This window comes from Toxorhynchites rutilus, chromosome 1 (assembly GCF_029784135.1).
Source record: "Toxorhynchites rutilus septentrionalis strain SRP chromosome 1, ASM2978413v1, whole genome shotgun sequence".
NCBI classification, from domain to species: Eukaryota; Metazoa; Arthropoda; class Insecta; order Diptera; family Culicidae; genus Toxorhynchites; species Toxorhynchites rutilus.
In genome coordinates, this window is record NC_073744.1 from 63768716 (window position 1) to 63786002 (window position 17287).

At 40.9% G+C, this 17287-nt stretch overlaps 1 protein-coding gene and 1 pseudogene across 1 annotated transcript in view; both read left to right on the forward strand.

Annotated features, from left to right (window-relative positions):
• LOC129768446 (ADP-ribosylation factor-like protein 8) overlaps nucleotides 1-1771 on the forward strand; it is a 22860-nt gene extending 21089 nt beyond the window's left edge. The window contains exon 4 of the mRNA XM_055770112.1: nucleotides 110-1771. Within this exon, the coding sequence (XP_055626087.1) occupies nucleotides 110-230 (121 nt within the window). The 3' untranslated portion in view covers nucleotides 231-1771. The remainder of the gene's footprint in view (nucleotides 1-109) is intronic.
• Nucleotides 624-14361, forward strand: LOC129781855 (uncharacterized; annotated as a pseudogene).
• The last annotated feature ends 2926 nt before the right edge of the window (nucleotides 14362-17287 follow it).

The following is a 17287-nucleotide window of genomic DNA, read 5'->3' on the forward strand; positions in this document are numbered from 1 at the left end:
TTTGAACAACTAGTAACTCATGTTTCGTGAACATCGACAATCGTGCAGCGATTTAGGTCCATTGAATCGATCCCCCATAACAAATCTTTCCGCTTGCTATCTTCCACAGGAATCTTTCCAGCATACAGGATCGGGAAATTTGTTGCTACAGCATTTCCTGCAAAGAGAAGGACAATATCGACATAACGCTGCAGTGGCTCATCGCCCACTCCAAGAGCCAAAGTCGTTAAGTGCAGTGCAGCGGGGGCAGTGTTATCGCGGTCGTTGGCCGGGGAACCTAGCCTGGTCGAGTAAAGCATATGATATGATAAGAATGTACGGTTATATACAAATACACATACAACAACAACAACAAAAAAAACAACAAGATCCACATACATCATACCCACACATCCGTGGAGTCGTCGCCAATGAGTAGAAAACGGAGAGCAGGAGGAGGAGAAGGAAAACGTCGACTGTTACCGGGTTTTCGAAGGCATCATTCGGTACCGAATCTCAGTGTGATGTGATATTCTCATAATAATTCTGTAAGTAGAGCCTAACCGAATTTCGAGTGTATCGGGACGCGCAGGATGCTTCTCGGTTACAGAACGAACGAACGAAACGTTAATCAAGGAACAGCAATGGGGGCCATCATCATAACGTCGGAAGCAGCCGTTGAGCGGAAGTGGCCCATGAGTATGAATGTGTGAATTCGTGTCAGTTGTTGCAGTTCAGTATTGGAGCGGATTCTAATTTACACACTATAAAGATTCAAATAGTTTGCCAGGATGGTATATCAAATCAATCATGATATCAAGATATCCAGCGATACGAAACGCCAAAAGTCTCATTAGAAACAGTTGATTCACTTTGAACGAATTGTTAGCTTTCCAGCGAGGAATAACACCTTTGTGCACACGAACTATCCTAAGCAGAAAAAATAGATTTGGCTTTTAGTAAAACCGTTGTTATTGGTATGTATGAGGTATTAGGAATGCGTTGACACTCGTTTCACAGTGCTCAGTTTTAGTTCATATTTTTTACCACCTTTGAATATATATTTTAAAACACTAGAAACATTCGGTTTTAATCTGTAAATTGGTTTCTTGGGATTTACTCTAATTTTTATTATGCAATATCATATGTGAGTGCTAAGAGTGATGATGATTGAGTGAGCGAATTGATCCTAAATCGATTGATAGTAAAAATAACCAAATTGAAACAAAAACAGTTGAAAATTTTCAGATAACAATAATAACAAACTTTAATATAGCGCTACTGATATTTTAAATGTTATGAGGTAATTAGAAAACAAGGAACGAACCAATTATTGTTCTACAAATTTGATAGATTTTTATTTTACTTTTCATATATATCGTCTCGAATCGTCCAATCAACTTTTGTTCGTAGGATTGGTTCGAGGAATTTCACCTTTTTATGTTCGTTGCCATTGTTGAACGTCTTTTCTATCGACACCGATTTCCCAATACCTCCCTGCACACATACTTTCTGTTTCCGAATGTAGAAACAACTTTTATGCGTTAGATTTCTAGACGGTTGCTAGACAGGATCGTCCCGGGTTTTAATTAACGTTGATGCTTGCGCAAGGTTTGTCGCGAATAAATTAATCATTATGACAAGAAGGTATAGAAATATAGTTAGTAGATGAGCAAGGGCAACTGAAATATATAAGATTGAGTATGATTAACGATAAATTGATTACTAAAACCCTATACTTGTATATAATGACAAACATATGATAATAATAAAACACATATGACTATCTAGATTGGGGTGTTTCTGTTTACGACTCATATTACCCAGAAGAGTACCTGGGTCGAACAGGGAAAGCTCCAACCCCTACTGTGTTGTTAGATATCCAGCGTCTAAGGTGACAGGATTTTTTGATTGAATAATTTCATTATCAAACAGCACCAGCGGCAGCAGCTGTCATAGTTTTGATTTTCTCCCCATTGAAATCTTGTTTCAAATTTACCAGAATGCGTTTTCATCGACGTGGAACGAAATAGTTCTCCAAAAGAAGAGTACGTGTCATATTTTAGACCAGAGAAGAAAGGATGTTCACCTCTTAAACATAGTTTGAATCACTGAAGAAGTGAGTAAGAAGTTTCAAAACTGTTCTTTGAGTTTTTCTAGGCTGAAAGTTTGATGCTGTCGGGGGAACTACAGTTCGAAAACATTCCCCCTGAGCAAGCATTAGCTATACAGCCATTCCATCAATCAAGATATTCCAATATTAAAAGTTTTTTCAAACGTTTCGGTATTTTAGTCAATACTACGTGGAGGTAAGTAAGACCATTGAACATTTTGCCATTTCAGTATCGTTGATTTATTTTTTAGAAGAACAAAAATTACTTGTTCCTAAATGGGTACACATAAAAAATCCATCTGCGTGAGTTTGTTTTACCGTTTTTTGTTCATCGATGCACCCCTTGGTTTTGACAGTTGTTTGTTTACATCTGACACAAACATAATTTTCGGGGCTGTTTAAGGCTGATTTAGACGATGCCAGTCAGCGCTCTAGTTGAAGTATCCAGTGAATAGAGAACAGACACTCTGTTCAATTATTAAATCGTTTATTTTTACAGGCTCAGTTACATATGTTTAAAGGAGCCAAACTCCTGACTGTATTGTTACAAGTATATATAAACATTTTTCCTTAATTCTAATGTTAATGGTGTAGAAAACCGATTACTCGCGGTCTACTCGAGTTTAGAAGGGTGACATATTTTCTTCAGGAAAAGGAAAGGATAAAAGGATATGTTGACAATGTTCACTCTTACATTCACACTCACATTCATTACACTCAATTCTTAAGCCTATCTTATATCTAATATGTATTTATATTTCTCCTTATATCTAATATGTATTTATATTTCTCAGCCCTCTTATTACCCAGAATTGAGCAATGTGAAGGGACCCAGACAAAGGTAATGACATAACAGCGTCTGGATAAAGCACTCAAAATTTCTCGTATTCTCTCAAGGAAGTACGGCGAGTGCTTTTCCGGCCTCACTGAACGGATAGCTTCGACAGAGCTAAGACTATCCGTTACAATGTAATAGTGTTCAACAGGTCGTGAGGCGACGCTGTCCAGCGCCCAGTGTATTGCTGCCAATTCAGCAATATATACTGAGCAAGGATACTGAAGACTGTGTGAGGTGCTAAAAAATACGTTGAACACTCCAAATCCTATGGACTCATTCATAGAGGACCCATCAGTAAAATACATATGATCACAATTGATACGCCCATACTTTGCATTGAAGATCGTAGGAACGATCTCCGATAGAAGGTAATCTGGAATATCATGGATTTTCACCTTCATGAACAGATCAAAATGTACAGAGGAATTGATGTAGTCAGGGAAACAAACACGGTTGGGAAACTCTGTTCAAGTTAGAGGCCAATTACTTGTTCGATACTGGTACAAGTAACTTGAACAGAGTGTCTGTTCTCTGTTCACTGGATACTTCAACTAGAGCGCTGACTGGCATCGTCTAAATCAGCCTTTAGTCATCTTTTCGTGTGTAGTGACGTGTTTTTGACGTCCAGAAGGCTCCCAGAAAATGGTTGGAAGGCAAATCTCAACACAGGTCCGAAATTTGGTTGACAGCGCAAAGAGTCTCAACGAAACATTGTTGAGAAGTATGGGGTAAGCCGTGGTGCGGTCCAGTTGGTCTTTCGGATGGATTAGATGCTCGGAAAAAAGTGGCCGATCGATGGGGAAGAGGACCGAAACGTAACAATTCGGCTGAAAAGTTTATAAGGTAACACAGTAAAACTATTTTTGGTTGTTGTAAAATTCAATTTTATTATTCAACAAAATTGCCTTCGCGATACAGCGATTATAGTGATCTTGCAACTTTTCGATACCATTTTTATAGTACTCTTTCGTCTTTCCAAAATAGGCCTCAGTTTCGGTAATCGCTTCATCATCGATCTTAATTTTTTTACCAGCGAGCATTCTGTTCAGGTCTGCGAACAGAAAATAGTCGCTGGGGGTCAGATCTGGAGAAAACGGTGGATGCGGAAGCAATTCGAAGCCCAATTCATGCAATGTTGCCATCGTTTTCATTGATTTGTGATTTTTCCATTTTTTTCACAATAACAAAAGTTGCTTCACTCTCAATGCTATAACACACGAACCAATCGACCGATTGCTGTCAAATTTTGACACGTATCCATTGAAAGATGGTGCTTTGGGATAGTCAAGTAGATTTTTGTAAGAGGCGCCATCTAGACGTCAATCTTATGAACTGTTCAGCCGAATTGTTAAGACTGACGCAAGAACGGAGACGCTAATCATCCAGGAAGTAGAGAAAATCCCATGAACGATCATTCGGGCGATTAATGAAAGGTTGGATCTGGACCTATCAAATCGCATCATTCGACGACGCTTGTTGCAAAGGGACCTGAAGTGCTGCTTTGCCAAAAAGCGACCGATGATCAGCAACACCAACAAAAAACGACATCAGGTTTACCAAATAAATAAAAATAAATTTTGCGAAAGACCATGTCAACAAGGCGCTGCAGTTCTGGAAGCACGTTTTGGCGTAGGACTACGTCTTTGATTTCTATATAGGGGTCACTCTACGAAAAATGTAACGTTTATTAACACTAAACCTACCACGAGGGGGCAAATGACCCATTTTAAACTTCTAGTCAAAATTTTTATGCAAATTACATTGGCGCAACATAATTTGCCTACAGTACTTTTCTTAAAACATACATCGAATGTATTTTGTGTTTACTCATCTCTTGTTATTTTTTTACCGAGAAATAATTACAGCAACGGGTCATTTGACCCGTGCAAACATTCATATGATATCAGAGAGATTTGTATGTGTGATTGTGATACAAAACCCATTGCAGCACACATTTTTGCTATTGCTTTGTGAATTTTTGAATGAATAGTGAATGATTAGAATTAATTGTATTGCTGACTATCCAAGCGAGCTACCAGTAACCATTCCAAGCTACAGTGCTATTTTGCGTGTCAAAGATTGTAATTTCATTATTTTGCTAATAATTGTTATCCTAAAAATGTCGAAAAATACAGGAGGAATATGGGATGCCACGTTTCTCTAACAAAACTTTACAAATCGAGTCACTGTTCACTAACTATTCGTTAAGGGTCACATGCCCGCTGTGGAATACATGAAACATCGGTAGGTTTAGTGTTAAGAGTTTTCAAATTCATATTACACATAATCGTTCTTACGATGTATGTTATAATATATAACATAAATTTCTGCATTACTCGAGAATTAATCAAGCAAATGAAACCAATTTAGGCATATGGAGGTTTTAGGGTGTAATAAATGTTTTTATGGTGGAAAGACACTCCTCCTCTGTAAGGGGGGCTGCCATACAAATGAAACACAAATTTCGACATTACTCGAGAATTATGCACCCAAATTAGGCATCTGGAGGTTTTAGGGTGCAATAAATGTTTCTATGGTGGTTAGACACTCCACCCCCTCTCTAACCCCCCCCACCGGACCTACCATACAAATGATAGAAAAATTTCTGCATGACTTGAAAACGAAGGGTGCTTATACACTGTTTGACATTAGTCAAATATTTGACTATTTTTGACAGATAAAATTTGATCTACGTGTACTGATCAAATATATTCGACACAAGACACTACGAGCAAATATTTGGTACTTGTTTGCTTAAACTTTTTTAGACCAATTTGTCAAACCATGTACTGACGTACGTTATACATTTCAGTCAAATTTTTTGTATTTTTGATGTTTGGCATTATTTGCCACTATTGATAATTGAAGAGCGGCAAACAAAGTGGTAAGTGACAAATAAAACTACCAAGAGGGATGCCAGACCTTTTTATTGTAATTTTTATTAATTCATTTTCAAATCAGTGAAAATCTGTGTAATATATATTTTCTATTTGAATTGTTCAGCCGAGTTTGTCATTCTTTTTATTTCATTAAACCCAACGAAATAAATCAATGAATTTGATGCCTGAGACCCTTTGAAAAAATCGAGCAACACGGATCAATCTCTGCGCCTGGCATTCATGCCCGAAAGTAAACATTGGTAAACATTTCGTAATATGGCCGAAAGGTAAGTTTATTATTTTCTATATGAGATTATTTTTTCTTATTGACGTGGGACTACGTCTAACCGGAATATATGGAGGGTAAAATGAAAACCTAAACACAGAACATGCAGGAAAAAATGAAAGATTTCGAATGCTTATAGCTCGAACATTTCGTACTGGATAGGAGAGATGTTTGCATCACTTGATAGGGAATATTTCTACGCATCTATCGCAACTAACAAAATGTTGTTTTTCATTAGATAAACAATTGAATAACTGTAAAATATTAGGCGTTATCTAAACGCCCTAACTGCATCGTTTTGATTGGCCCGATTTACGGTTTCCCTAACACAGCCATCAAAACCAAGCAGCCTTGGGGAAATCGGCATTGCAAATACATGAAAGTAGGGGGACTTTTGTTCTCATCGAAAAATGTTCCCTAACACAGACTTTAAAACCAAGCAGCGAAATCGGCATTGCAAGCACACGAAAGAGCCTAGAGGCGAGTGAACTGAATAGTTTAAACCCTCTTAAAGCCAAAAAGAAGAAAAAGAACACACGAAAGTAGGGGGAGCTTTTGTTCCCACCGAAATGTGTTCCCTAATAGAGATTTCTAAACCAAGGTGCATGGAGAAATCGGTTCTGCAAATAAATGCAAACTGCGAGTACTTTTGTCCTCGCTTGCCTTTGTGCAGAGTGGAATATGTCTGTCCTAACATGATCTTCTAAACTTAGGAACCTGGGAAAATCGTGCAGCCACTAGAAGCGAATGAACTTCCCAGTTTCAAGCAAATTCGAGATTCGAGAAGTATGTACACTTTTGGGATGTAAACTTCAGAGGGAAATGTAAAATAAAATAATCGTTTGATAATTTTTTTTTGTCTTTATTGGAAAGATTTTCAGCCTTAGGCTGGTTCATCAAACGATTGATAATTCTTCCGTACATATATTTTGTTCTAGTCATCATACCAAACGTAAAAGGTCCGTCATTAAATTTACTTGTAACGAAGAACAATCAATCACAATAAATGAATTGACTTTACACGGCATTTGTTCATTTTTTTCACTCACAGAGCAAATATATTGAACTCAATTGAATTTGGAAACTGTTTCATTCAATCAAGAATTAAATCAATACAAACGAATGATTGCTAAGCTAAGGTAACTACCACGTGAACCTTGCGGTTATATCATAGATATAACCCACTAATTTTTTAATATTCATTTCTAGGTTTCATCGCGAATGCATAATAACGTAACGGATTGCCTTGGTCGTGTGGATTTTTTATGGCCATTAAGTGGCGAAAAGGGAGGCGGCTTCGAGAAATACGAGGTGAAACTCCTCTAAACTATCGACAATTCCTCAGACAAATCTCTAAAGACCAGAAAAAACGCATTCCAGGCAATCAACGATGTGCCGGTACTTCACTACATCCCCGATACGATCGAAAGCCGGAAGATGACGTTCGTAGGGTGATCGAGAAGTCCATCAAGAAGCGCAAGCGAACCGAACAAGTGTGTGCTGCACGCATCATTCCGCTCTTGGTGATTCAGCTCGAGGAAATCGACGAAGCCGTGCAGAAGCCGCTATCTCAAAGGAGAAAACACACCGAGCAGTGCCAACGCCGATGCTGCTTCCCTCGGGGATTTGGTGTTCTTTTTTTTTTATTTAAATCGTTTATTTTTACAGGCTCAGTTACATAGGTTTAAAGGAGCCGAACTCCTTACTGTATTATTACTAGTATATATACATTTTTCCTTAATTCTAATGTTAATAATATAGGAAACCGATTACTCGCGGTCAACTCGAGTTTAGAAGGGTGACATATTTTCTTCAGGAAAAGGAGGGGATATGAGGATATGTTGACAATGATCACACTCACACTCTCAATCACACTCATCACACTCAATTCTTAAACCTATCTTATATCTAATATGAATGTACATTTCATCTTATTCTTAAGAAGGGATCCGATCTCTCACAAAGGAAAAGGAAAAGGAAAAACTAAGGGTATAAGGACAATCACACACGAAGATCGATAGCTTTAAGGAATACATATATTTGGGACATGTAATCAAGGTCTAACCGAGCCAACACGTCTCTCTCCGGCACCATGGGCTGCCTTCCTCGGGCCCGAAGGGTGACTACTAAATTCGATCTGGCGACAAGATACAGCTCGCACGACCAAACAACGTGCTCGATGTCGTGGTAACCTTGGCCACAAACACAAAGATTGTTGTCGGCAAGATTAATACGAAAGAGTAGCGCATCTAACGAACAGTGATTGGACATGAGTCGGGAGAAGGTGCGAATAAAGTCCCGACTCAAGTCCAGACTTTTGAACCATGGTTTGAGGCTAACCTTAGGGATAATCGAGTGGAGCCACCGGCCCAATTCATCTTCGTTCCATTTGCGTTGCCAGTTAACTATGGTATTTTTGCGGACTAAAGAATAAAATTCATTGATTTGACGCTGATAAATATCGCCTTCAATTGCACCTACCTTTGCTAATGAGTCAGCCCTCTCATTACCCAGAATTGAGCAATGTGAAGGGACCCAGACAAAGGTAATGACATAACAGCGTCTGGATAAAGCACTCAAAATTTCTCGTATTCTCTCAAGGAAGTACGGCGAGTGCTTTTCCGGCCTCACTGAACGGATAGCTTCGACAGAGCAAAGACTATCCGTTACAATGTAATAGTGTTCAACAGGTCGTGAGGCGACGCTGTCCAGCGCCCAGTGTATCGCTGCCAATTCAGCAATATACACTGAGCAAGGATTCTGAAGACTGTGTGAGGTGCTAAAAAATTCGTTGAACACTCCAAATCCTGTGGACTCATTCATAGAGGACCCATCAGTAAAGTACATATTATCACAATTGATATCCCCATACTTTGCATCGAAGATCGTTGGAATGATCCTCGATCGAAGATAATCTGATGTTCCATGGATATCCTGCTTCATGGACAGATCAAAATGCACAGAGGAATTGATGTAGTCAGGAAAACAAACACGGTTGGGAATATACGAAGAAGGATCAACCTGCATGGAGACGAATTCATGATATGAGCTCATGAATCCAGAATGAAAATTTAGCTCGATCAGCTGCTCAAAATTTCCGATCACCAATGGGTTCATAACCTTACACCGGATGAGGAACCGAAGAGATAATAAATTGAAGCGATCTTTTAGTGGGAGTAGGCCTGCCAAAACCTCGAGACTCATGGTATGCGTTGAGGGCATACATCCCAACGCAATACGGAGACAAAGATACTGAATTCGCTCGAGTTTAATTAAGTGTGTTTTGGCAGCTGAATGAAAACAGAAACTGCCATACTCCATCACTGAGAGAATAGTTGTTCTATACAACATTATAAGATCTTCGGGATGGGCTCCCCACCAGGTGCCGGTAATTGTACGGAGAAAATTTATTCTTTGTTGGCATTTTTTACTCAGATACCTAATATGGGCCCCCCAAGTACATTTGGAGTCGAACCAGACCCCAAGATACTTGAATGACATAGCATGAGTGATCGGTTTACCCAAAAGTTGAAGCTTTGGTTTTGCTGGTCTATGCTTCCTAGAAAAAACCACCATCTCTGTTTTCTCCGTGGAGAATTCGATCCCTAGCCCAATGGCCCAGGTTGAAAAATTGTTCAAGGTATCTTGTAAGGGTCCTTGCAGGTCGGATTCGTTTGATCCTACGACAGACACCACTCCATCATCTGCAAGTTGTCTTAGGCTGCAATTTTGTGTAAGGCAATTGTCGATGTCGCTTACATAGAAGTTGTACAAAAGGGGGCTTAAACATGAGCCCTGGGGGAGGCCCATGTAAGAGACCCGACTTACTGCCGAATCTCCGTGAGAAAAGTTCAAATGCTTCTCACAAAGCAAGTTATATAACATATTATTCAATAGAGGCGGCAGACCCCGAGAGTGTAATTTGTCTGTCAAAACCTCTATTGAAACAGAATCAAAGGCCCCCTTTATGTCCAAGAACACTGAAGCCATTTGTTTTTTTCCGGCGTAAGCCATTTGAATTTCTGAAGAAAGCAACGCAAGACAATCATTCGTCCCCTTGCCCCTGCGGAACCCATATTGTGTATCTGAGAGTAGGCCATTCGTTTCAACCCATCGATCAAGGCGAAACAAGATAATTTTCTCCAACAATTTCCGTATACAAGACAGCATTGCTATTGGGCGGTACGAATTGAAGTCGGACGCGGGTTTTCCGGGTTTTTGAATAGCTATAACTCGTACTTGTCTCCAATCATCTGGAACAATATTATGCTCCAGAAACCGATTGAATAAGTTCAACAAGCGATGTTTCGCCACATCAGGGAGATTTTTCAGCAAGTTGAACTTAATTCTATCCGATCCCGGAGCAGAATTGTTACATGAAAGCAGAGCAAGAGAGAATTCTACCATCGAAAACTCGGAATCAAGATCGCACCTATCTTGTGGTATATCTCGAACAATTTTTTGCACAGGAGCGGAATCAGGACAAACCTTCCGTGCAAAATTAAAAATCCATCGATGTGAATATTCCTCGCTTTCATTGGATGAAGAGCGATTTCTCATGTTTCGAGCCACTTTCCATAATTTTTTCATTGACGTTTCTCGTGATAAACCTCCCACGAAATTTCGCCAATAAGCACGTTTTTTCCCTTTTATCAAGTTTTTAAATTGATTTTCAAGGTCCAAATACGTCTGAAAAATTTCAGGGGTTCCACATTTCCGAAAAGCTTTAAATGCATTCGATTTATCTCCATAAAGCTTGGAACACTGGCCATCCCACCATGGATTGGGAGGCCTTCGACGAATAGTGGAACCTGGGATGGGTTTCGTTTGAGCGCGAACCGCGCTGTCATATATCAAACGAGAAATGAAGTTATACTCCTCCAATGGAGGGAAACCATCTCTGGAATTGATGGCTAGAGCAATCGCGTCCGCATATTTTTTCCAGTCAATGTGTCTTGTGAGGTCGTATGCCATGTTTATTGATTCAGAAGAATTCGACCCAATGGTGATAGAAATTTTGATTGGCAAGTGGTCACTACCGTTGGGATCCTGGATTACATTCCACTTGCAATCTAATTATAGTGAATTCGAGCAAAGCGAGAGGTCAAGAGCACTTGGGTTAGCAGGAGGTTTAGGTACACGTGTTGTTTCCCCAGTGTTCAAAACGGTCATATTGAAGCTGTTACAAAGGTCATATATCAACGATGAACGATTGTCGTCGTACTGTTCCCCCCAGGCAGTTCCGTGAGAGTTGAAGTCTCCCAAGATTAATCGTGGCTCAGGAAGAAGTGAGCACATGTCAACAAGTTGCTTGCGGCTAACCGCAGCTCTCGGAGGCCAATACAAGCTGACTATACAGAGGTCTTTGCCTCTGATGTTTGCATGACAAGCAACAGCTTCGATCCCTCCAATAGGTGGAAGGTCAATTCTAAAAAATGAGTGACACTTATTGATCCCCAATAGTACCCCTCCGTATCTGTCATCGCGGTCCAAGCGTATTATATTAAAATCGTGGAAAGTGAGATCATTTTGAGAAGAGAGCCAGGTTTCGGATAGAGCAAAAACATCACAATTGAGTTTATGAATTAGAAATTTGAATGTATCCAATTTAGGCATAAGACTACGACAATTCCACTGTAAAACAGTGATATCTCCGACCTCTCTATTTAAATTAGACATCAAGAGAGATAATCATTGCAAGGAGGGGCCATGTTTGCATCAATTGCTGCAAAATTGTCTTTAGTACTGGAAGCATTGCGGTGACAATGGTTCTGATGGAGTCGGAAACATTAAAACACGTGAAGATTTGATCCACAAGGTCAGACAACTTTATAAATCCCGATTGGGAAGTTGAACTTGACGGAAAAATAGGGACAGTTGGGGTTTTTGAGGTCCCCTCGAGTGCTGGGTCGTTCGAAGGTGAACTATTACCATGGAGGCCAGGAGGGACCTGATTTTGCTTATCCGCTGCACTCGATTTTTTGGGCAAGCTAACAGAAGTATCACCGGAGGGACTTGTCCTTGAACTTTGGGAGTGGTCACATTTTTGCGCCGGGGATTCCCTTGAGAAATAAACGGCGTGCCCCCGTTAGCTGTATCCGCTTCCATTTCGTCAACTGGCAACGTAGCGAAGACATTGTGTGTATTGATTGGTTGTTGCTCTTGAGCCAGTGGAGAAGCGCCCTTCAAAATTTCTGCGAAAGTGCGTTTAGAGCGTTCCCTCAAAGAGCGCTTTTGTTTCTCCCAGCGAGCCTTGTATGTTTCACAAGCTGAGAGCACGTGTGGGGATCCCCCGCAATATGGACACTTATGCTCAGTCGCACTGCAGGATTTCCCCTCATGTTGTTCTCCGCAAGTGGCACATCGTTCTTTATTGGCACAATAAGCAGTCGTGTGACCAACTGACTTGCACTTTAGACAAGTCATTGGCTTTGGAATAAAAAGTCGCACGGCTAACCTCAATTTATCTACCATCACGTAGTCAGGGAGAGCTGAACCAGCGAAGGTGACTCGAAACGAGTTGGACGGCGTAAATTTCTTTTCTTCTCCTTCATGGGAGACTGTTCCGAGCTGGCGGCAACCCAAGATCTTAACAGTCGTCGAGGGCAGTTTTTTAAAACGGCCGGTACCTTCACTCGTAATGTATTCGCACGTCAAGCCCGTTTCGGTTATCACACCCTCAATTTCGACTATGTGAGAGGGAATGTAGACCCGATACTCAATTGTAAAATGCTGATCGACAACAATCTTGTTTGCGTCTTTTCGATCATTCACGACAACTCGCAATTTGTTTGGTCTAACCTTCGAAATTTCCGAAACGGAGGTATACCTTGCCAGATCTTTCGCGATCTGCATGACTCTCAACGCCTTTCCATTTGACTTAGGCCTGAAGAAAACAACCCAGGGACCAGTTCCGGGCGCATCTTCTGGATAGACCTTTACACGGGGAGTGGGAATAACAGGGGGGGAAGGCGAGGACGGGGATTGAGAGTGGGAAGGCGAAGGTTGAGAAGGAGCGGGAAGAACAGAGGGAGAAGACGAGGTTGAAGGTAGAGTGGGATCGTTAAGGGCAGATGGGAGATTTGCTAGTTTTTTGGAGGGAGGCTTGGTAGGGTTAGCTGACTCGTCCCCAGAAGAAGTATCTTCCGTATTTGGAACACGTTTGAGTGACTTTTTTTTATCCGTTAGGAGGGAACTAGAGTCAGAGACCTCCATATCCGAAGGTCCCCCACTCTCTGCCATTTTAAATTTTCACTTATATTCTAAGTATTTTTTTAAACAATATTTCACAATAAAATAATTCACAAAAAAAAAAACTTATAATTATTAAATATTTTCTCTCAGTATATTTAATGTTATTCATCTATGAACGCACTCCAGTGCAGATAAACGGGAGCGTGCTGAAAGCTCGTTGGTGGTGGGAATGTGCCTACGACACCACTACACACAGTCGTCGGTGAAAGCTTACCCGCACTGTCACTGTTGGCACGATGACTCGGCGAAACCTCCAATGTCGGCGAAGCAGCGACGAAACAAAAACCAATGCTTGGCTTTCCGAGGATGAAAGCCTCTATCCACTTGCAGGCAGGGCACTTCACTCACTATCCAGATAGCGAAATGAACTCTTCAGCGGCAAAAAAAAAACAACGCGGTAACCGATAACGGAACTTGGACGCGACTTTCCTTCGTCTGGTTACTTCGGGCAATCGGCGAAGAATGAGCACATGGTTTGGTGTTCTTTGTCAACAGTAATAATGTTATGATCCCATCGATGCAAAAAATCGTCGGAATGCTTCAGAGTCCCCATCTTGACGTAAGAATGGCTGCCGGAAAAACCATCGCACTCATCCTGGAAAGTGGCCGCTCTCACGACGACTGCTTTCTTGACGAAGCCATCAAAAAGCTGTTCACAAGTATCGCAACAAACGAAACCGCAAGGTGCAGCGTGTGACCTGATGTGACGTCAGCCGCTATCTGGAGGAAGACATCTCGCCGGAGATTTGCATCAAGTTCGGCAAAGGTACTGATCTTTCCATCATCAGGTCATCTACCTCCGGAACGCGCTGGGTTTCGGAATGAACGTGCATCTGTCGAGGAAAACGGCTTTCTGCGGGATGTGCTGCAGCTGGGCGCCCGATTGGCCAAAGCAGAAAATAACTTCATCAATGCGACCGCCTTCAAAGTGCGCATAATAACCCGTGGAAAGAATCGTGACATGCGTTCGGCTGTCATCAATAAAACGTATGTGTACATATGTGTGCGATAGTTTTTTTTATAAGAATATATCATTTCTGTGTAAAGAAAACAATTTCATAAATTTAGGTTGAATAAAACATTGGTACATCGAAAAGATCGAATAGATTTATTCGTAATTTTATTTATTCATATGACGTCTTCAATGGCAGTAACCATTTTCATCAATAACTATTTTTTCTTTGAAAAATGACAGCGGACGCACACAAAATAGTATCCGACTCGACACTCGACAAACAGTGTACTATGTGATAACCGTGTTTGGCATTCACTACAAACAACTGTATTTGGCCAAATAGTTTTATGTGAAATTTTTGATAAAAACAAATAGGTGTAATTATGGTTGTAAAATATTTTTGCCAAACATGAAATTTGTACTAAATTTTGACCAATTTTTTTCTGTCAAAAAGTGTCAAATATTTGACCTCAGGTCAAACAGTGTACGGCCACCTTAACAAAATAAAACCAAATTTGACATGCGAAGGTTTTAGGGGACACAAAACGCAAGGGCTGCCATACAAATGAAGCATACATTTCCGCATAATTCAAGAACTTTCAAGAACTAATCAAGCAAACGGAACTAAATTTGGCATGTGTAGGTTTTATGGGGGAGAAACATTTCCAAGGTGGTTCGACACTCCTCCTTCCTCTCTTAGGCTAGGCGCAAATTGAGAAGCGTATAGCGCTCGTAAGCGAACGCGAGACTACCAACACGACTCATACGTGCCACAAACGTAGCGTGGTGGAGCGCATATTGAGTCGCAGTTTGGTGTAAATAACATGCCACTCGCATACAATGACTGATTAACACAGAGTTGCGCGATATATTTATTTATTAACACAATCACCCGACCAGTACAGCCATACAGTGTCAAACCCACGGCGTTATATGATTGTTCACCAACACAACTACCACAACCGGCATGACCAGCACGAGAAACTGTGGTTCAGCCACAGCGTCGCGCGAGTCGTGTCTCACGAACGCTTCACCATCTCGCGTCATCTGGCCAATTTGCGCCGTTCTATCTGTTTTCATTAGCCACAAAAACAGGCGCTATATCGCGCCAAGTTACTCGCGCTATATGCGTCTTAATTTGCACCTTGCCTTAGGGTGGGCTGTCATACAAATGAAAAACTAATTTCTGTATAACTCGAAAACTAATGAAGCAGTTGCAGTCAAATTTGTATGTCAAGATTTTAGGGGGCACGAAATGTTTTTATGGTGAATGGACACTCCTCCCCCTCTCTAAGGGGTGAAGAGGGGAGGGGTCTGTCTTTATTCTATCATATTTTCTGTATCAAACATTCATTCCATGTAACGGAGAAATTTTTTATTTGCAAGTGGTTGAAAAATCTTGAACGAGAATTGTGTCTGAAAATAATCTGATATTCTAATGATGAGTTTTGATAGAAGTACTATCATTTCACATCAAAACAGAACCATATAAAAATATGTATTAATATTTAAATAATGTTTAGCTGTAACTTACTTCCTTGTTTCGGTGCATTTAATGTATCAGTCAATTTTTTTTTCTTTGCGTGGCTGTTTTTATACAGTCGATGTTCCTTCGACCAGAGGAACTCGTTTGTTTCCACTAATTCGATGAAATTCGTTTCAAACTTGATTTTCAACAAATCTGAGAACGTAGGAAAATCCTTTTCTTGTTGTGTTCACGACATCGATTGAATGTTTTTATAAACCAACACATTGACATATTCAACGCAATCAGTTTAGAACAAACATCAGCGTTTAGTACAACGAAGCTAATGGCGCGACGCATCATTGTGGACCATTATATGGGAACACAAATATTCAAAATGAACTGTCAAACCACACTGACGTATAGCGCGACATTCTGGTCTCACCTTAACAGGCATCGGATAATCAGAAATCAGCATACAATAGATGTTCCGTTTATAAATTCTTTATTTATATGAAGACGTCCTCTTGGGTCATGCAATTAATTTGAACTGCCATGATGTGCAAACCAACAACGCCACTCTAGGTAAATGTGGCCAGTTTAAAATAATAACAATCTTCTTACATTTATTATTTCAATTTGTACGAGGGTCACTATTTATATTTCGGGAATAAAGGGTGTGTCACATCAAATTGCATCACGGAAAAAACGCTGTAGAAATTCGCCCAGTAGACCGATCCTTTTGAAAATTTTAGACAGTGAAATAAAAACTATTAAACAACTTTTGGCATTTTCTTTTTATTCATACTTCGAGCCCAAGCCCGTATGCTCGCACCTTCCTCTTTACCCCGTCCATAAGGTTCTGTACAACGTCAGGTTGTAGTTTTTTTTGAACAGAAATCCATTTTCTCTTGAAGTCCGCCTCCGATTTGACAACTTTTGGGTTCTTCCGGAGGGCCTGCTTCATAATCGCCCAATATTTCTCTATTGGGCGAAGCTCCGGCGCGTTGGGCGGGTTCATTTCCTTTGGCACGAAGGTGACCCCGTTGGCTTCGTACCATTCCAACACGTCCTTTGAATAGTGGCACGAAGCGAGATCCGGCCAGAAGATGGTCGGGCCCTCGTGCTGCTTCAATAGTGTTAGTAAGCGCTTCTGTAGGCACTCCTTAAGGTAAACCTGCCCGTTTACCGTGCCGGTCATCACGAAGGGGGCGCTCCGCTTTCCGCAAGAGCAGATCGCTTGCCACACCACGTACTTTTTGGCAAACTTGGATAGTTTCTCCTCCTCCGGAACGCTGAATTTGTCCTCTGCGGAGAAGAACAACAGGCCCGGCAGCTGACGAAAGTCCGCTTTGACGTAGGTTTCGTCGTCCATTACCAGGCAATGCGGCTTCGTCAGCATTTCGGTGTACAGCTTCCGGGCTCGCGTCTTCCCCACCATGTTTTGCCTTTCGTCGCGGTTAGGAGCCTTCTGAACCTTGTATGTACGCAGGCCCTCCCGCTGCTTGGTCCGCTGGA